Source organism: Anthonomus grandis, chromosome 22, assembly GCF_022605725.1.
Source record: "Anthonomus grandis grandis chromosome 22, icAntGran1.3, whole genome shotgun sequence".
Classification (NCBI taxonomy): Eukaryota; Metazoa; Arthropoda; class Insecta; order Coleoptera; family Curculionidae; genus Anthonomus; species Anthonomus grandis.
This window is the reverse complement of record NC_065567.1, coordinates 40240210-40263499: the sequence shown is the minus strand read 5'-3', so window position 1 is coordinate 40263499 and position 23290 is coordinate 40240210. Positions and strand designations below refer to the sequence as shown.

General features: G+C 31.0%; 1 protein-coding gene across 1 annotated transcript; it reads left to right on the top strand.

The window, feature by feature from the left end:
* Positions 1-894: 894 nt before the first annotated feature.
* LOC126748804 (uncharacterized) lies at positions 895-16838 on the top strand. The gene is made up of 3 exons (XM_050458271.1): positions 895-1815; positions 7291-7585; positions 10693-16838. The coding sequence occupies exons 1-3, from the start codon at positions 983-985 to the stop codon at positions 10984-10986; spliced, it is 1422 nt and encodes a 473-aa protein (XP_050314228.1). The 5' UTR covers positions 895-982; the 3' UTR covers positions 10987-16838.
* Positions 16839-23290: the final 6452 nt, after the last annotated feature.

The window sequence follows — 23290 nt, the reverse complement described above, 5'->3', positions numbered from 1 at the left end:
CCTTCCATAAAGTCATCAAAATAGCTCTTTAGAAACTTTGCAGATAATTCTTAATGCGTTTCTTGAGGCCTTTACAATAACATAAAGCTAACGCTAACATTTTTTTGAAACGGTTCACAAAGTCAAACGAATGTCAATTTGAAAATCTTTGATTAAATGTTTCTGCAAAAATCAAAGAAATAAAGAAAATGTAAGTTAAAAAGTTATATATTTAATTTAATTTACCTCGACAATGGTAGTAGATTTACCTACCGAAACATTGGTTTAATTTAGAATTCTTTATTCAATAAATTGATTTTCCTCTTTTTTTATTTTAATCAAAAAATCAAGTTAGGTAGGATATTGAAAAGAAGAAATAAACTCAGAGCTCGATAGGTAAAAACCTTATCTCCTGGGTTTATACAAAAAATCTATCATACCTAAAGTAAATTATTGGATTTAAGAATTATTGGACTTTGCATTAAAAAGTTGAGATTAAATAGAACGAAAGGAATTATTAAAGGATTAAGATTTCATCTAAATGAATAAGTCTACTGTAAACGTGAATAAGTCTATTTTCTTCTGTTATTCATAAATTGGACGTATGAGATTGTATTTTCTAAGTTGATATTTATTTAAATAGTGACAAAATACCCAATATCACAATATATTACTAATAGAACATTAATATTATAAACGTATTTTTAATAAAATTGAATTTAAATTCGCTATAATTAAATTATCGATATTCATAAATAGGTTAGATATATTCGTCTGGAGAAACCGCGGCGACAACAGTTTGTTCACCCAAGTGGCGCCAGAGGCCTTCAATAATCTTTCTTTTCCTGGGAATTTCCACGATATTCTTGATAAAGCGCTTGCGTTAAAGGCCGTTTGCCTACGTCGATTTTCTCCTTATTAGTTGTTGTATATCCGCGCTAAATACCAAACCAAAATGTGAAAAGGCTTAACTGAAAGTAATATTTTTTTTAGTCGTTTTAAAATGGGTAGGAAGAATAAATGCAAGCCGCGAATCATACCTCAACAAGACAAAACAATTTGTGGATGTATATGCTTTTGCCAGTTGGTAGTAGTGCTTAGTTGTGTGTCGCTAATATATTTAACTGTTGCTATTTATATGCCTGCCTATAGAGCTTTTAGAAGCGGGTTTGAGGAAAAACCTGTTATGTGCCAAACAACTAATACAAGTATGTCAAATAACTGTAGTTGGGCTTCCTGTGGAGAATGGTGCCTTACAAGAACTTCAGGCTTTTGTCCGCAGATCCACTCAACTGTAAGACAAAATGGTACTTCAGTAAAGTTTGTGAACTGTACAACTTTTTCTACGTCCATTTGTCCACCAATTGAATATAAGTCCTTAAAAAAATATAATTGTAATAATGGAACAGAATGTGCAATTTTAAAGGGAATATTTAATTGCTCTCTTGGACACTGCCTTAATTTATCACAAATATATGATTTTCAGGATTGTCACTATAAAGCAGATGGTTTTACTGTTGATAGTGATAAAGATAACGCAAAGCTCAATGGTTATTTTGAATGTAAAGGATCTAAGTGCACTAAAATTAAGAAAGTATTTTCTTGTGACAGAATATGTAAAGATAACATTATAAGTCAGCTTAGAAATGTTTTTATTTCGGTAGAAGATAGTATACATCAAGCGTATTGCGACTTAGCTTTGGCTTCAAACAGAGCTCAAGGTAGGCTGGAGGGAGAAGCGATTGCACCTACCCAGTTTTGGACCAAGCAGCCCGACGAAGTTATTATGGTTTCATGTCTAACCGTACAGCATAATAAAACTGATGGATCAATACTGTAAGTATATTTTTATTTGCTACAAGAATTTATTTTTAGTAGATAATCAGCTTAAACTCATATGAAAAGAAGAACATTTATTGCAGTCAAAAAAAGTATGATCTTAAAATATTTTAATTTGCTGTTAGCATTTAATCAACGATTATAATATAAGAACAAAATTGTCAACAAAAAATTAAAAGTAGCCAGAATTAAAAAGGTTTTCGTAGTGGAACTAAAAACAATGAGAGTAGCCCCTCATAATTTAATAAACTTTGTTTTAGTTTTAGAAATTAGCTTAAAAGAAATAATCACTACATTGATTTTTATGATTTTCGCTAAACGGCAATAAGATAAACATAATAACACTTGACAGTTTAAAATAGGATAACCTAAAGATGAAAATTAAGCACTAATCACCGCGATGCTATACTACCATAAAATACACATTTCTTCGTCTCTTAGCTAATTTTTTTATATACGATATTATAATATTAGGCTCTTTTTTAACAATTACTGTATTTATAATTCATACAATACGATAGACTTTCGTAAGTTTATTATAATAAAACTCTCTTCATTTGAAAACAACATATCTCGAAAAGAATTTTTGCTAGGATTTTATGCATTGGAAGGATTTTGATGCTCTGCTGGTATGTGAAGTAGCAGCTTAAACCAAGTTTGATTATTATAAGAATATCTATTTAATTGGTGTCTCAAATACTGGATAATCATTCCGATATAGGACAGAGCATTCTTATTTTCATCGTCAAAACATTAGATAATCTGTACTGAATACATGGCATATTATACCTTTGTGGTCAAACATATTATGTTTATTGATCACATTCTTAAGCAGTATTTCAACAAAATGTAAATGAGTTGGGATGTGTATTTGTTTTAATTAAATAAAGATTGGGATTTTTACGTATTACACCAGTTCTTAACGTTAAATCCGAAAATGATTTCAATTTTTGAATTGAGCGTCTGTACTGTGTTCCGCAGATATTCTTAGATGGACAATGTTTTTTAGGTGCACATTTCTTTGGTCCCTTATATAAATATTCGGCACTGATTGGATTGCTCAACCTATTTGCTTGAATTAATTTGAAAATAATAGTAGTGGTAGTTTTTAAGATTGATCTTTTATCTATTGATCCAATTATTTGGCTAATATGTGCTTGAAGTTCATCAACGGTTCTGTATTTTTTAATACATTTCATTTTTAATGTAACCTCAAAAATAAAAGTTGAGAGAGGTTTGGTCTGATGACCTAACGAATTGGGCCACGTGTCGCTATCAATTTATCGTTAAATAGTCTATTAAGTAATATTCTTACATCATTTAGTTGATGGGGAGGTGCTCCATCCTGTTGAAAATAGATTTGTTGCCGTCTCTCCAAGTTAACATTATCCAAATAATCTTCCAGATATTATGAGGTCTACATATCTCCTTCCGGTCAAAGTGCCATCATAAAACACAGGTCCTATTATTTGGCTTTCTATTAAGTCGCAACAAACATTAATACTAAATTTATTTTAAAGGTTTCTGGGATTTCTAAGGAAAAGATTTTCTTGGAACCAATAGTCAACAGGGTTGCTCCTTTTAGTTAGACAAAGCCTTGATCGGTTATTATACGGGGTGGAAAGTAATAAAATAAAATATAATACATCGCAAAGTTACTAAAAAATACAACGTTTGTATTTTCTGAATGGAACACCTTGTATACTTGTATATTAAATGAACAACCTTTTTCTTCTGATTGAAAAAATCTATAATATGCTAATATTTGGTTTTTCTTTTTTGAAATTTTTCGTTTAAAAAAAAACTTAATTGCGGTAAAACGTTTTTTATCTTCAAAAATCGACAAATGTTGTATGAGGCTGCCAGTATTTTCAACAGACTTATAATTTCAATAGATCGTTGAAAATATTCTTTGGACGTTTTTCATTTAAGTAGTTTATACTTATTTCCCTTAAATGCTTCAAATATGCATGCCTTTTTTCCTAAACTTAATTTTTTAGATATCCCCCTAGAAAACTATTTAATAGAGTCAGATCAGGGCTTGACTCAAATTTGGTGGCGAGGTAATGGAACTAATGAGTTCTAATCCAGTCATTAAAACGATTATTAAAAAAATTCTTACTGGCATAGGATTATGAGGCGGTGCACAATCTTGATGTCTTATAATATTGGCATATTCTGTAAAAGAAATTTGCTCTAATAAACCTTTAATTTCATTTTTAAATACTGGAGATATCTATTTCCAGTCAAGGATCCCTAAAATATAATTTCCAATCAAGTCCAACTATTCGGTTTCTAAGGATACCACACCACACATTTAATGACATCCTTCCTGGTTTTTTATTTCGACATAAGTGTAGGGATTTTCTGGTGATATCCCTGCTGTAGTAAACACGTGGCTTCGGCGCTCCACAACATCTTATGAAATATATTGTTATTTCAGTTTTTCAGATCTAATATATCACTGCAATAAGCTAGTCTTTTATTTCATGGTTATCTGTTAATTTTTGTACTGGCAGCATTTTGTAAGGATGATATCCATATTTATGTACCACTCTTTGAATCTTTTGTCTAGAACATTCGAAGTATCTACTAGCATCTACAGTGGATAAATTAGGGTTTTCTTAAAAAATTAAAGCATAAATTATAAACGTGATAAGATTCTTAAATATAAATTTACTTTTTCTCTTGAAAATATAGTAAAACTTATAGTTCTTCATCCGTGTTAGCTAAAATTGTGCGTTTTTTTCTTTGTAGATTTTTTCGGTTTCAAATAGTCCTCCCAGTGTAATAAAAGGCGGACCTATCAGGAATTCTCATTTCGAGATGAAGGTATACCTTTGTATGAGAGATGAATGTAATACCTTTTCTTCTTCCGTATAAGCCATATTCAAAAGATATAGAAAAAAATATTAACTGTGACAGTTTGACAAATAACTTTATTCACTTTATTATTAACGATTAACGTCATAGTAATGTAGATTTAGTTAAAACAATATTTTTTTATTATTTTTTTTAACGCGTAAATATTTGAAGAACAGCTAAACCAAACGTTAATATATCATATATTTTTGAAATAAAAAGAAAAAAGGTCTTTCATTTAACACACAAAATACAAGGTGGTCCATTAAAAAAATTTCAAACTTTGTATTTATTATTAACTTTGCGATATTATATTTTAGCACATTTTCTGGCGATTTAAGGTAAACTCTACAACTTTTCTATTTAAAGTTTTTTTCCATTCGGTATAATTACCAAGCTAGTCTATATACATACTAACAAAGATGCCAATACTGCTGACTTAATCGGATTAGTTTATTGATCATAGATGGAATCATAAAAGTTGCGAATCTTGTTTTTTTTTTCTGTATTTATTATCACATTTTGTTGCTTCTTTTTAAGTTCTGCTTTTAGGTTCAGTAACTCTTCTTTTATGACCTTCATCGGGACTTTATGTTTTATATCTCGATCTTTATTTTCTTTCTTCAGGTCGTTCCTCATAGTCTTAATCAGGTCTTGTCTCATTCTTCTTGCTGTTTCTTTTCTCGTTCTTCTTGTTTACGGTTTCGTTTTTCTTGTTCCTCTCTCTTCTTACGGCATGCTCATTTTGTTTCTTATTTTGCTACTCAAACTTCTTTAATAACACGCTTTATTAATTTTTCGGTTTCCATTCTAGCCTGACACAAATTGCAACTGAACTCCATACGAATATATGAACATACTCCTGTCTGGAACCTGCTTACGTTAGAAAAAAACATTTATATCAGGGACCCACTTCTTTTATTTGACAAAATCACCTGACTCGCGTTGCCTGTCAATAATTTGTTTCCAATATAAACAACAAAACTGATTTAAATACCATGAAATGCGTTTACTTATGTAGACCTATGGAATAATTTAGAAATGCTTAGAAGTTTCAAAGTTTCGTACATTGTTTTTTGCCATTAAAGACCAATAAAAATAGACTTAGACTACAAAATAAGATCAAACCAGTACGAAGGATAAAAATAATTATCGTATTTACATTTTCAAAGCAATATTATTGAATAATCTAAAAGACCATCTAAGTCTTCTTCAAATAATATATCATATTCCTATACCTAAATACTAACTTCGGATGTAAAACCAGTTTCTTAAAAAATCGAAATTTAGCATAATGTAAGTATTTATTGTAGAGAGGTGTGAAATATCAGAAATAAAAAATTAATTTATAAATATTTGGCAATTGGCTATTGAAAATAAAACATTTGCAAATTTTTAAGTAAAGTAAAAAAAAAATACTTTTATGCAATTTAAGTTGATTAATAGATTAATACAATTAATAGGCGGAAAAAGCATTAACTATTAAGAAGAAAATTTGAATTAAGCAAATATCCAACCGTCTATTATTTCTCAGACTACCACGAGTCCAACATATAGAATAAAAATATTCATAAAAGTTTGATTAGTTAAAACATGCAAATAAAAAAAATAGCCAGGTGCAAAAGAAGCCTGATTTATTACCAGATGATGTTAGAAGAGAAAGAAAACTAATTTTAGAGGAAAACTATCTAAAAAATAATTGATGTACCAAGGGACGCAAGAAAAGAACGTTAAAAACGCCCTTACAGTATCTAATTTCAAGTACATTTGCACAAAATTTAGAAGTAATGGATATACTAAGAAGATTGTCTAGCAACTTTTCTACCCGAAAATATTTAATTATTATAAATATAAACAATATTATTGTAGACAATTAGGGTAGGCAGATAAAAAAAATGGATACTTAGGATAGACAATATATCACCTGTGGCCTGCTTATTGTGGTTGCTCTATAACTGGCAGAGGTTATTAGAGAAAAAGGCATAGTAGAAATCAAACATCCATTTAGCGCCAGGAATCTTACTTCGAAATATGGAATACAAAATTAAATGCTAATTATACTGCATTTATACATGGCAAACAGTAGTTTAATTCTAACTGCTTAACAGTAAGCATTGGAAAGATACAGCTTTAATCAAGGTTTTTCATAAAACTTTGAAATTAAGGCTAAGCAATATAGAAATAAAAATATTAAAAGGGTTTGTTTTAAATCCAACTGTATGGAATGCTATGGTATAAGGCCACTAATTTGTTAATAATATTTAGGTTACAAATAACTGCATAATAATTATTTTCTCAAATAGGGAGCCATTATTCCTGCAGAAATTATATAAAAAAATTAGATATCCTAACCATTATTATTTTTATTGTTATTATTAATATTAGGAACTGTATTAAAAAAAAAGAAATTCTTTCTACCATGCGATAGAATCAAAATTATTTATTTATAACACCCCAAAGGTTTGTGGACATGTGGCATTGTTTTGTTTGCTTTATTGTTTAATTATTTCTGTAAATAGCGATGAACATAAAAAATACTAACGGACTATCATTATTTTTTAAACGCTTTTTCTTTTTTTATAACTCTAATAATACATATTTATTTTGTAGTGGAACAGACTGCATTAATGGTACAATTTATAGAAGCGATGATATTCCTCAACCATTTGTCACCTTTAGACAATTCTGGAATTTAACAGGAAAATACAATCATGTGGTGGACCCTAAAAATGAATTTGTACCATCCCAGGCTTCTTTGACGATCTATAATCACTCTCGACTATATATAAATTTAGATGGATGTGTTAATACTCTAAAAGGTGAATGTCAGAAATTTTTGCAATCTCATGGAAAAGATGGCAAGCTAAAAACAGCACGGAGTAGATACCCTTGTTACTACAATAAGGTAAAAGATGCTAAGTAATGATATTAACGAAAGCAATTTTAAAATTATTAGATTTACCTAAATTTTCCACGATCCGTTTAACATGTATACCAAATGTATACAGGGTGGCTCGTCGAAAACAGTTCAGCATGGCTTTCGGCTTTGAATGTGAAAATTTAAAAAAATCCTCGGATCCCCGCCAAGAGATTGAAGTATAGCTGTTATGACATTTATGTGTAAATAATATACAGGGTGATTGATGGTTGATGGTACCTTAGACGTTTACGGAGAACGGAAATTTTTTTTTTTTAAATTTGGCAACATGGGTTTTAGCTGATGATCTAACGATTAAAAATATTTTTAGCGATGCAGCGTTGCCGCTTATACCAAAAAGTAGTAGCAACTTTGTTATTTTAAATGGAATACCCTGTATATTTTTCTATTTTCCGATCCGCTATCACTTTATGATTGGTTCTGTATAAGGTGTTCGTATACCTATCTTTAGTGGTTTTCGAGAAATTAATTATTTTCTTTATTTTTTGACGAAAACATAGATCCAAATAAATTTGTATTACTACGGCACTGGAACGCGCAGAACCTTGAAATTATAAACGTAATTTATGGAAGTATTGTACATTATTTTTCACTATGAAAATTTGTTCTACGTTATACAGGGCTGCTCAAAATTAGTGATTTTACCGCTAGATACAAAAATGGTTAAAAGTGCATTTTTTTAAATGGAACACCCTGTATATTATAACATATTCTAAAAGGAAATTAAAATCCCTGTCTAAAGAGGTGTTATGTTCCTATATCGAAGTAGTTCGGTTTCAAAAATAAAAGCAATTTTCTGTAAAAATCGGAATATTTTGACATATTTGCTTTAGTTGGCCATGAAAGGTCATGATGAAACAATGCTATGCTATTGATGTTTGACAGTGACATTTAGTTGATTAATAGTAAATACGCTTGGGTGTTTTTTTAAAATAGTGACCTAAAAATTCATTAAAATGGAAAGAAATAGTTATTCAAATAAAGTTTTGATGAATCTATTTATTATTCATGGACAATGTGACAAAAAAATGGATATGCGAATACGAAATAACTTTATACAATTTGGCTCACAACTTAAAAATGATACAAGATTATAAGTAATTTACAATAAATTTTCAAAATGATTGCCATTGACTTCTAAGCAATTCAAAATCCTGTGTTGTACAGCATGTGTTGTCGCTGCTTGTATTTTAGAAGGGTCTAGTTGACTAATGCAATTGATAACTCGTTGACGTAGTTCCTGTTTACTGTTTACCGGTGTCTTGTATACCATTTGCTTCAAATTACCCCAAAAGTAAAAATCAAGTGGTGTCAGATCAGGTGATCTCGCAGGCCAGACCCATGGTCCCAAACGCCTAAACCAGCGGTCATCGAATTTCTCAAATAACTCACGCGTCACCTCCTCAGTGCAATGAGCAGGTGCCCCATCCAATTGGGACCAGCAAGTGCGATAATCTTCAAGCGTTAAATTTTCCAGAAAATCTTCTACTACTGAGCGCAAAATCTGAATGTATTTATGGGAGTTTAATGACCCGTCGTAAATAAAAAAAAGCTATTTGATTGTCTTTTAGTAAACAAAAAACATTAAAACTAAATTTTTTTAGGAAAACCCCTTTTAAATTGGAAATGGGGTTTAAAAACCTCATTTTCTTAACCGCGTGTGGATTTTGATGAGCCCAAAAATGTTGATTTCTTCTATTAAAAATACCTTCTCTAGAAAACTTTGCTTCGTCTGTCCATATTATTTTTTTTAGAAAGTTTGGATCTTCTTGAGTGCGTGTCAGAAGTATCTCACAATATTGAATGCGATGTTGGTAATCATCCGGTTTCAGCTGATGAACTTTTGAATATTTAAAGGGATGCATATTATTGTCGTTCAGAATTCTTTGCACAGAATAATAAGTTAGGCCTAAATCATCTGCTGCACTCCGGATGGAAGCTTGTGGATATGCGTGAAAGTAGGCTAAAACATTCACGATGTTGTCCTCATCAGGCGTTACAGGCTTGTGCAAACTTGTATCATTTTTAAGTTGTGAACCAAATATAATGTATAAAGTTATTTTGTATTCGCACAAATTTTCTTTCATCCATTTTTTGTAAATTCGGGTACATTTCATTGAACTTTCTGCATGTTCTTGCTACAATTTTGTCACATTGTCCATGAATAATAAATAGATTCATCAAAACTTCATTTAAATAACTATTTCTTTCCATTTTAATGAATTTTTAGGTCACTATTTTAAAAAAACACCCAAGCGTATTTACTATTAATGAACTAAATGTCACTGTCAAACATCAATAGCATAGCATTGTTTCATCATGACCTTTCATGGCCAACTAAAGCAAATATGTCAAAATATTCCGATTTTTACAGAAAATTGCTTTTATTTCCGAAACCGAACTACTTCGATATAGGAATATAATACCTCTTTAGACAGGGATTTTAATTTTCTTTTAGAAGATGTTATAATATACAGGGTGTTCTATTTAAAAAAATGCACTTTTTACCATTTTTGTATCTAGCGGTAAAATCACTAATTTTGAGCAACCCTGTATAACGTAGAACAAATTTTCATAGTGAAAACTAATGTACAACACTTCCATAAATTACGTTTATAATTTCAAGGTTCTGCGCGTTCCAGTGTCGTAGTAATACAAATTTATTTGGAGCTATGTTTTGGTCAAAAAATAAAGAAAATAATTAATTTCTCGAAAACGACTAAAGATAGGTATAGGAATACCTTATACAAAACCAATCATAAAGTGATAGCGGATCGGAAAATAAAAAAATATACGCTGCATCGCTAAAGATATTTTTAATTGTTAGATCATCAGCTAAAACCCATGTTGCCAAATTTTCAAAAAAAAATATTTTCCGTTCTCCGTAAACGTCTAAGGTACCATCAACCATCAATCACCCTGTATGTCCTTCTGAAAACAAAAGTGAGATTACATAAATAAAAATCACGTTTAAAACCGTAAACCTTACTGGATTGTTGGGCTACGCTGTATGATATTCACTCAATTCAGACTTTTATATATTTTTATTGTTGGTATAAAAGTTTTTTTTTCAGAATAACTCGTTCATGGCTATTGCTCGCTATGATCTAAAAAAAACATGGAGAGACCTCATAATAGCTATCGTAATACCATCTGTTCTATTTATAATATCTTTTATTACTCTATGTGCTATTATGCAATCAGTGAGAGTTGACGATGATGCAAAGATGAGGTGGAAATACTGCTTCAGCGGACCAAGATCAGATAACAACTGTGATTTGACTGAGATGATCAGTAGAAACGAGATATCTTCTCCGGAATCTGACGGGCCTAGTTTCCATAGGCGATATCATCAGGAAATCACATAACCGAGAAACGGTATTTCTGTCCTCTATTTTAATATTGAGCAGTCAGCATATAATATTCTTATGGGTATTACAAGTTTAATTGTGCATTTTTTATAAAAATCGTAGCAAAACTACAATGATATGCTAAATAAATATATTTAGTAACCATCACCTAAATACGAAACGTGGATCCTTTCATTGCGCATGGCATTGGTCAATTTACGTAAGTTATACAACGTTGTCACCTTTATATATTTCTCTTATAATAGCTTATTTTATTTTCATAGGAAATATAATACACCAAAAAAAAGTTTTAGCTTATAATGCTCATCGGCTTTATATTCACAATGTACAACAAACTATATCTCTATTTGCAACAGTTTCTTTAAAAGTTCTAACGAGAGACTTTAATCTTGGCAATTATGCAATAATTATTTAGTATTCACTCTCTTGACTACGGTAAACATTAAAAACAAAATCGTCAATTTAACTAAACTTATTTTCCTAGGTAATTTTAAAATTTTTTTCAACATTTACATGCTACAATTAAATAAACTTGTAATGTCGGCCACTCATGTTCCGGTAGACCTAAGAGGTATGCCCATGGAGGCATGTGTGTATAAGTACACCCCAACGTTTGTGTGAATAAACGAACCTTAGTCAATTTTCTTCATAAATATACTTCGACCCGGGTATGGGGGGGTGGTTTTCCACTTAGAGAAAATACGTGTTTTAAGTATAATTTTTTTATAAAATACGTTACGTACAGAAAAAAAGTAGAATAAGTACCAAGTTTATAAAATATTATAAATTTGAGCTCTGTTTATCGTCGAGTTAAGGTCAAAGAATAATATGATCGAAGAAAACGAGAGGCAAAAACCTACACCCGATAAAAATGCCATCGTAAAAAAAATGATCTACAAAGTAATATAAGAAAATAGCAAATCAGCATCGCCAGACGAATTTTACTATTTTAAGGTTTCATATCATCATCGAAACTGACAAGTTTAAGGATTTTACCCTAGCGTGAGTGACTGGCTTAAGGTTTTGTGAGACGCAGTTTAAATTCCGTTTTGAACTACATCTAATTTTATTATATTAAAGCCTTTTAAGTATAGAAAGAGCTTTACCACCAATAGGTGTGATCATGTTATGCATTTCACGTATTGTTTTTTTAATCAATAATTTTTTCAATACATAATAATTGAGCCTATGACTGACAAAAGTAACTACGATTAATTAAATGAGTTTTTTTAACCTCTGAAATCTAGTCAAAATTGTTGTTCTTAGTAATTACTAAGAACAACAATTTTGAGTTAAATTTAAAAAAATGTTACTATAAAAGGCTTAACATAAAAATATACAGAGACTGGTTAGCCCAAGACTGCCAGAACCTCTTTAGCGTTACTGGAAATCGTCCACCCTACATTAAACGCTATTTATTGCTTCGGCAGTTTTGAGTATATGCTCACGCCTTAATTAGATTTACAAATACTATCTATCTATATGAGTTATTTCCAGACTTATTTAGTATTGAGGTAAATTGAACAATGTATATTTTTGGAATATAACATACTAACCAAAATGTGGTCCAAATACGTCTCAAGACAGTTGAGAACGAATTAGAGTAATGTAAGCAAAGGCTTTCTAGAAATAGATAGGATAAGTATTTAATAAAAGGGTATACTAAGATTGATACTAAGTTACTTACACTCCCATAATAGTTACAACTCTAAAGGTACAATTAACGTCCCAATATCATTCCTAATAACGACTGACGAGCGGTAAAACATCTATACTACAGAACCATAAGTCATAAGTTACAGCTTGTCAAAGCTTGTTGCTCAATTTTCTAAGAAGTTTACCGCTCGACCATTATTTTTGCTGTGTAATTTTTTGTGAACTAGATTAGCTCGAATCAATTCAAAACATCTCGGTATCAATCATTCCGATTCGCTTATTATTTTTCTTACTAGTGCTAGGCTCATTTTATATTGTAGTATTTTGTATGTTATAGTTGGATACTGCACTGATCGTCTTACCTTTTGGTCATCAGCATTCATTTATTTAATTTAAGATTTATCTCTGCAAATTAGTCACTCATACCTTTGAGGTTTTACAAAATTCTGTCTGGGTTAACTTTTTTTACACTTTCTATCAATATTCATAATAGTAATTTTCAGTTGTATGTTACCATATAAGCCAGGCTAATGTGACCGCAATCGTTCCGTATTAGGGCAGGTTGTTGATCTGAAAAAAAAGTTTAATATTAAATTATATATATTAAATTGCTCGAAAAAACCCGTTTATTCATAGTAGGACGTAGACGGCCATGTGAATGGCTTTAAACAACCTCTCATTAAGTTTTTTGAATTATGTAGAAACTAAATATTTAATTATATTTAAACTTTTTTGTCGGCAAAAGTTTACACTATCAAATAATATATAAATAAAAAAAGAATTTGGTATGCTTAACTATAAAGAAGCCACTTGCTCATTTACCACTTACATTTACTATTATAGTATTAGCAGAGCTTTGCATTACAATAAATGATTTAATTAATAAGTCATTCCAAAATGGAGCTTTTCCAAGCTGCCTGAAGACGGAAATTATTATGCCGTTAGATTAAGGACATGATAGAGATCAGGTTTCAAATTATCATCCAATGCACCCCTTTCCATATTATCCAAGATCACTTTAAACGATTGTTAAAAAAAGCCTTCTACCTTTCTGTTTAAATATAAGATATTTACTTGCAAATGCATTAACGATGCTCTCTATGTTTTCTCTTTTTACTAGAGTATACTTCTATCTAAATAAGGATTACTCGCCAGTAAACATTTTCTGCGCTTTCGCTAAAGCTTTCGACTGTGTAAATTATAATGTCTTAATTAATAAGTTGCATCACTACAGGTTCATAGGAACACCTCATGAATGGTTTAACTTATTTCTTAATAACACAAGTCAACTTTTAAGGGTTGATATGACAAATTCTTGCAAGACGAACAAATGTGAGGTACCTCAAGGTTCAGTTCTAGGGCTATTTTGTTTCTAAGGTTTATAAATGATGTCGCTGGTCTGGATAGCAATGGTAAAATCTGTCTCTTTGCAGATGCAATTATATTAGATGGGATATTAAGGCACTATACATGTGTATTATCCATTAAATCGTGGTGCAAGTGAAATCTTCGGTGCCTTAATGTTCCTAAAACTCTTGTGATATAAAAATCCGTTGGAACCATTTGTATTTCATAACACTAGTTATCCTAACAGTCCTTAAAGTCTTTAAAATAGGGCTGGTTCCAGTCCAGCCCTTCTATTCTAGAATACATGTTGTGAGATTCAATTTGAGCGTATTTTTAAGGTCAGTTATTGTTAATATTTATGAGTTTTGCAATAATTGACAATTAGTCAAATTCCATAGTTGGTTGGATAGGATTTCATAAGATACTAAAGTTGTCATTAATAATTAGAGATAGATTTCTATGAGTAAGTCAAACGCCTTAGTCATATTTAGATTTACATAAATGAAAGAATACGTTTTTGATTTCCCCCTAGCATACCTCCTTTACCTCAAAGGTGTTAAAACTCTATTGTGTCATTTAGGCAAGTGATACAAAAATAGGTCTAACTATAATATCAATGCCTGTGTAAAAAGCGTTTTTGCGATTATTTAACGAATAAGACCAACATAATTTTCGAGCTTTTAAAAATGATTGGCTGACTGAGATAAACTGAAAGATTGGCTGATTAGAGAAGTATAGACTTCATGTGTTAAACACATCTTTGCAGCTTTATTACTGCATACTTGTTACAAATTATTAAAAAATGGTAATATACGAGTATATTTAACTTAAAGTTTATATCGATATAGTCTTTTAATATTATAAAGCCTTTAAAACAAGTTGAGTTAGCTTTAAGACTAAAATACTAAAGCTAAAAGTAAAGGTGAAATGCAAAGTATCTTCAGAAGTTATCCACTGACATCTTCAAAGACGTTCGAGACTTCGTCTCTACTCAAAAACGAAGTCTAAAAAATTCTAATAATAATATTTTAAATCCACAATTTTTGCAAATTCTATCTTCTTTATTAAAAACTAAGTCTAGAAATTGAAAATATGCACATGTCATAAATAGTAATATAATAGGTGCATAAAACTTACAAAAAAAAAGTTACATAAAACTTATTCCATCTACGCTCGCATAGACTGCGCGGTTAGGTTCTAATTTGTTCTTATGTCTTTTATGCAGATTAATCTTATTTAATTTAAGTAAAAACGGTATCCACTATCCTTAGCACAAAATATTCGCCATCGGTGCCTGAGACCACTTTTTTAGGTGACAGAAAATGATTCACATTTTGTCGTATTTTCTCATCTGTTCTAGAGCAATTTGTGGGTATATAAAGTATAAGTTATGTTATTGTAATATGCCCATTTGATATACAAATTACTCTCATAACTGTAAATTTAGTTTCTGTGAATCTGGTATTGGAGTAAGTTACTACGTATTAAACGTGGCCCTTAAACAACGGCAGTTTTGTTTGACTCGAAGCGTTGCCGATCGATAGTTCTAGCCTGGACACTTATCCCCGCTTCCATCGATACCTCACAACAGAAGCCGAAATCATGCGAAGCGACGACCGTATCGCGATGGCAAAAATTCCGCGCTGGGGCACATATTTTGCGTTGATTCGAAATAATATTTTACTGCAGTTATTATTGTAGTTTATAGTAAGATTACGCATTTAAAATTTTAAACTACCAAACTATTTTGATACTCGCTTTGAGCTTTAAAAAGAATAAAAATTCGGTATTTAAATTAAGTGGGTAAATTAACAATTTTATTTTTAACTTACATTTTACAATCTTAATTTTATTTAGAATAATGCCTACCTCTTGCTGCATTCCTGTTTAAGCTCAGAAAAAATTAAAATGGATTTAAAATTTTTTTTGGTTTTTTTTTGATTATCTTCGGAATCATTCAAATTTTCGATTTTTTAAATAAGCAACAAAAATTTGGCGTATGTACCTACCTAATTTTGTTTTCGGCATTAATATTTTTACGAAAAAGTAATACAGCAATGCAAAAACTTTCCCATAGCAACCAAGATAACCCACAAAAGTGTCAAGAATAAGTTTTTGAAAATTTGTTTTTTTTTTCGATAATCTTCAAAACCACATAAAATATAATATATATATTTTTTTATATGGCATATTCTTTTAAAAGTAAATAATGTGCAACTTTGAGGGTAGACGAATTTGAAACACCGTTTATGTATATTTTTCCAATAAAATAAATAATAAAAAATATTTAAAACATTTATCATATACCTAAAAATACGTAATAATAAAAAAAATATATTATCTTGTAAAATGTAAAATATTAGGTCCCGCGGTATCTCCACTTAGTCGTTCCACTGTCTCGGTTTTCATATTTCGGTTCATTATCTCGGCTGCAATTTTGACGCCACGAAACCAGTGTCACGGCTAGAATTCTCGATCGGCTACGCTCGAAGCCATTGCTAACGTTTTAAATGATTACTACATTTTTGTAAAATAGATGTGTTAGTCTTTAATCTTAATGTCTCAGTAAGCTTTAGTACTATTCAATTTGTTCTTTGATATTGATATATTTTATAAAATTTAAAATAAAATCTATGTATATTTTATATTCTTGAATATTTAACTAATTAATAAAGTGATTATATTATTATATAGTATTCGCCTAAAATATATTCTAAATTTTAAAAAAGTATATTGATATGTAAAAATTTAACTTATAAAATTTATACAGTGTAACTGTTTTTGGCCCTCTTCGGCTAATTTTTTAATCTGTTGTGGTATTGTGGTCAAATAAAAAATAAATAAAACTTGTTGTTTTTGTTTAATATTTATACATATACAATTTTTGAAGTGACATATATAAAACCATATTAGGAGCTACAACCTTATAGTTCTATTCAGGATTTACGCGATAATTAAGCTAAAGTAGGATAATATCTCTTTAGTTTATCTCAGGCGCTACGCTTAACTTTATAATTATGTCATATGAAAAATACGAAGGAAAAATGCTACGTGTTACTTTTTTTGTGAATGGTACTTTTATGTCGGTAATAGTACTTCAAGAATAGAATAAAAACCCATAACGACAAAAATTCATACAAGGATAGTAATGTCACAAAAGCTAAAATTGAAAACCGTACGATGGATCAACCTTATTAAACTGTATTATAATGTTATAATTATAAGATACTTACTTTAATAAGATTCATAAATTATAATTAAAATATTATACTTTCAGTGTTTTGGTTTCTGAGAAAAGTGACGTGTGAGTATTTTGGAAAAATAAATAAAAGTTTTACTAGAAAATATTTTAATATGTATAAAATAGACAGTATGAAAGATAGTAGAAAGAAAGAAAGATAGTGATTGTATGTCTTAAGTGAAAAGTGGTGGAAAAAACTCTTCTTTCAATACCAATTTAAAGCATATCCTTAAAATCATAAAAAAAGGATCTACGTAAACACTATAATTACCATCACATCTTTAAAGTGCTTAGACATCATGCAAATTTCATGTTTTTGTGAAAATAAGTTTATGTTTTATGCTTATTTTTTATTTATTTATTCTTCAAAAACTTTTCTTTTAACTGCCCTTTTTTTACTTTTACCAGAATGTTCTAAACTTAGCTTAGCCTTTGTTCCTAATGTTTGTTTTGTTTCCTTTGCTTTTTTCTCCAAGGCTGTCTGTCTTTCTTTTTTCTTTAATGCGGCGGCTAACAAAATTTCTTTATTTGGGGTTTCTGTTAAAATTTGTGACTTTTGTTTCTTCCGACGTTGAACTTTCCCTGTACCTAATGTACTTGGGATTGGATTCAATGCCTCAAATGATACTTCAAGTTGCGAGCTAGTGGAACTGGGATTCAGAAGAGATTTTTTTGTACAGAAGTTGAAGTAGTGGAGTCTAATTCAACTTGCTGAAAAGCTGTAGAAGTTCTTGGAACAGGTGTTTCTGGGCTGAATTTTAGAGACGCTTTTCGAATTCTCTTCGTCCAATGTTATTGCTGGCATATGATAAGTAGATGGCAAAAAGTCTTCTTTTGTAAATTTTTCTGGCTAAAAGGGCCATATTCCTGAAGCTTTAAATCCCGCTTGGGCTTTATCCATCGTGGCAGCTTGAACATAGGCTTTATGAAAGAGCTCTGCTAAATTATACGGTGTCACTTTTGGATATTGTAAGAGATAGTTGCCACATTGTCGTTTAAAGGCTGCTTTAAGAGGACCATAAAATGTTAAATCCAAAGGCTGTAAGCGTAGTGGTGTTGTTAGCAGTTCAATCCCATTCAGCCTACAGAATTCATAAATTTGTATAGAAATGTGGCTTGTGTGATTATCCAGTATTGCCAAAACTGGTTGATATGTGAACGGCTTAATAGTTTCTTTGAAATGCTGAAGCCACTCATAAAATAACTTTTCATTGCTCCAGCCAGATTTAGAGCAACTATACTTTGCATGCGGCGCGGCGGTCCGTTTTTCTCCAAAATGCTGGTCATGCCCTGGGAAAAACGAATATTGGAGGAACGTAGCACGTACTAGCTGCATTAAAGTAACAAATGGCAGTTTTCCCTCTTTCAGCTGAAGTCTTTGCTCCAAATTGTTTTACTCCCCTAGGTTCAAGACGTTTACAAGGTTGTTGAACGGTAGAAATTCTAGTTTCATCAACGTTAAAATTTTTATCATCTTGGAAGCGATACTTTTCATAGAGTTTCTTTAGGTTAGCAAAGAATTGGTTAATCTGTTCCTTGTTGAACGCAGATATTCGGTTTATGCTTGTTGGTTCAGGCTTTCTTAGCGATCACTCATTATTCCTCTTTAAAAATTGATAGTACCAATCTTTACCTGCCATTTTCGTTGTGGCGTTAAAGTTGTTTGGGATGTTGGCTAATGCAAAATCATATGCTAGTCGACGACTTTGCCATTTTTAACACATGACTTACTAGACTCTTTTCTTGGTCTTCTGAAAAAGTAGAATGACGTCCCATGTGAGACCCACTAATATCACGCCCTTTATCATAGTCTTCTTTCTTTTGCGAATCGTAGATTCAGAAATTCCAAGCCTTCTTCGGACATCTCTAATTGCGCCACCATTCTTGACAAATTTTAATGCCGATTTCATTTTTTCTGTATCTCAGGAGCTCTTATTTGATTTTCGATTACATTTTGGCATCTGAAACAATAAAAAAAACATTGTATTTCAACAAAAATAAATTTAAAAAGTCGGGTAATTATGCGCACTGCGCACCATTAGCCGACAGGCACCCAAGAGATATGAAAATTCACTAAAACAAACTTAGAGTAAATAACCCGAATAACCCCCAAGTGAAATAACATACGCGTTAGTGGGGATAAATGTTCCGTTGGTGGCATTACTTCAACTAACGCCTAAGAGGTTTCACGACGTGTATGGATTCGACTAATAAACCGATTGTTTCTATTCGTATGACGCTGCGCACTATTGGCCACCGCACACGATTGCCCGACTCTCCCCTAACTCTAAGTTCTATTAAATTAGCATGTTAGTTAAATATACCAGTATTTTTATAATCTTAAAAATTTATTTAGTATGGTTTCCTGTTAGCATGCACGGCATATTACGGAGCCCAAACGTCTATAAATATAAGCAAACTATAATGCTTTTAGAGGACTTGTAGAGTTAATAGTATTTCTTACAATTACGCCCAGCATTCGATTACACTTAATGCTTAAATAATTAATATGTTTTGCGAAAGTTTTTCATCATATATAACACTCAGATCCTTCACTTTATTGGTCCTCTTAAGTAGAATTCTATTAAAATTATAGTCAAATTGAAGTAAATTAGTATTACGTATAAAACTAATAAATGCGCATTTATCATAATTAAGGTAAAGTTTATTTCTCTGACAATTCTCAAAAATTTGTCCAAATCATTTTATAAAAGAAAGCAATCACCAAGATTATTGATGGAACCAAAAATCTTAATATCGTCTGCGATTAGAAAATGTATCAATTTATCATAAATTATTGATTCAAAAATTTTGCCGAAAATATTAAGTATATTTATTAGTCTATAATTTTTCACACTAGATTTATCACCACTTTTATAAATTGGCACTACATTAGCCATCTTCCACTTGCAAGGGAACACACATTGCTTAAAAGATAAGTAATATATATAATAGACAATGGTTTATATAGCGAATCTCAGGCCCAGACCTCAGGCCCATGAGCAGCTTTCTGATCAAGATATACAGAATTCAGTATTCAACTAGTTTTATTGTTAACAGAGATTAATTGCCAGAATTTCTTTTTATTCTTTGAAATATCATTATCAACAGATTTTACATAATTAACATAATCCAAATGTATCATTGTTTTACTTTGTCGACGTAAATAAATACGCCATAATGAAATTCAGAGTTTGATCTTTTCCATTTTTTATGAGCTCGATTCTTTTGAAAAATGTTATCAATAGTTTTTTACTAAAATATAGTTTAAAATTTTTATTAATTTGTTTTAAAGGTAAAAAATTATTCATTGCATGGTTGACAATTTCATAAAATTTACTTATACATGAATTTATGTTATGATCTTGAAAATTTTCTTCTTGATCAAAATTATCAAAATGCAAATTTAGACCATCGTAATCACATTTTTTAAAATTAAGTTTATCCACAGGTAAAAGGCAAATATCAAATTCTTTAGATTTATGATTAGGGTTCTCTTGGTCCAAAGGCAGCTGACAGTGTTTAATATTTTGGCAAAACAGTAAATCATTGGATAAAATTAAATCAAGTGTACGGTTATTATCAAGTGAAGGTCATAAAAAGTCTTAAATTTAGGGTTATGATTTTTAGCTACATAGTCAGTTTTTCTCGGTATCCAATTAATAATAGCGAAATTAAAATCACCGCAGATGTGGATGTATCCATGTGATTGTATCTATCGAATAGTTCGGAATTAAAGACATCACCATTCAACTAAGTTTTTGTTAGATAATAAGATACAATTAAAGTTATTATAAAGTAAATTACACTAGAAATCCTGAGTTTTAGATCTTAAGCCCCTTATATTAATGCGTGAAAAAACGTGAATAGGGTATAATAAGATGAAAAAAACGTGAATAGGGTATATTAAAACTAAAAAATATCACTGCCACAAATCTAAGTTAAATTTTAAAGAAAAAGCCATAGTACATAGTAAGTAAATCTTCTTCACTTCTAATTTGCTTGACATTGCTTCCGGGCATTTTTCGCACTAAAATATTGTCATTATTAATCCAGACATACTTATAAGACTTGGCTCGAATTTGTTCGCGAGTTTTTTTAAAAAGGAGTTTATTATACGGGGATAGATGTTCATTTATGAATATGTTATTTGATATACCCTCAAGAGAGAGACCGTCTTTATTATTACGTTTTCTTAGTTTTGAGGCCTGGAGAACATTAGTTCTCCCTTTGCGTGATGCATATTTTATTACCACATTTTTAGGCTGATCTTTGCGAAAGGATTAAACTCTCTACGCATGCTCTATACAATCTTCTTCAACCTCAACCCCTATGGAGGTGTGATGTTTTTTGACTATGCTAATAAGATCATCAATTCTCCCTTCAGGGAGTCCTGTATTACTAAATTTGTGTTTCTAGATATCTGCTCAATATCATTGACCGTCCGGGAGAGCTTTTTAACGTTTTTTAAAGGTCTCGTTTTCCGTTTTTTATATTTGAATTACCTTTATTTCTTCATTTAACTTCTTTAAAGATTCTTTAAACTCCGACACCTTATGAGAACAAAAATCTACAGACTGTAAAAGTTCCTTTTGCTTGGTGCGGAACTCGCGAATTTGATCGTTAATATCTCTCATAAAATCGACTATTTCAGCCCTAAATCCAATATCAGGAGTACTCGTAGAATAACTCATCTCAGCTCGTGCATCAATTGGACTTTAACTCACGGGATCGCCGCTGCCGCTGCAATTCAAACATTTCCACAGGATCCCCAGTTTATCGCTAATGATATTTACTTAGTCTATCGATAGACCAACACATTTAGCATGATAAGAATTCTTACACATTCCTTGGCATTGTATACCTGGAGATTTTTTCGTTATTTGTGATGTGCAGGATATACATATTGGCGACATTGTTTACTTAATTAGCCGCAAACTACTTCATATGCTGTTATGAAATTATAGAGTCACTAAGAACACTGTAAGTTACAAAATGGCACAAAACTCACTTTATTTAAGAGACTTTAGCTGCTAAATATTGCGTTTAAATAGAGAGCTGCACAAATACACAGTGAGATACGTTGAACCACGTTCAATTGATCTATATACAATCTAAAATATTGAAGCATTTTTGATCGTCGGTTTAGGTGTAAAACATTAGATACATAAAAATAGTGAACTGATTTATACCATACTTAAGATTATTACAAACATTTATTTGAACTGTATTGATTTTCTACTATTTATTTTGATTTAAAATTTTCACGTGCGCCAATGTTCACACTTGCACATTAAAACGCGCCAATATTCACAATTGAACTGACCTTCCAGGGCTCCTTATAGATTAGGTGTACCATTGTTCCAAAACATTCTCTAACTTTCGATGTTGTGCCTACCGCTCGCTCCGCCGAGGTGTTTCCCCAATTGCTGGAGAACAGCTGGTATATTCACGGCGGTTAAGATTGTTATACTGCCCCCTTTTAAACTTATTTCATCCCGAAATGGTTCCAAAGAAGGTGGATGTCGATATCGGCATCGATTAAAACAGCACATCTAAACTTGCACGTCAGTAAACCTGAAGACCACTTCTAACATGCTGTGAATCATCCTACAGTCCAAGTTATCGAGTCCTAATCCCAGCTTGGGAATTGCCAAACTGGCTTTCCTATTCCGACAAGAAAATTAACAGAATTATTTTGTATTAATTGTATCCGCCTTTTCTCCATCTCTACCAAACCTGGTCTGTAAAATGAACAACCAAAATCAAAATAGAGAGGCACCAGCGAGTCGCAGAGGATTTTTTTAAAAGATGTCTTTGAGTGTAAATAAGTTTGAGGTTAGAATAGGCGTTTTTTATACAACGAATTATTTGTTTAGAGAATCTAAGATCGATATTGGGTAATAATCCCAATTTTTGATAGTTATTACGACATAATAAAATTTCGCTCTTCTATCAGCAATTTAAGGAGATGCGATAATCTATTTCTGTCCGAACAGTGAGGCTTGACATTTTAATTTTAGACAATGATTTATAGAGGTGTTAATAGTAATTGCA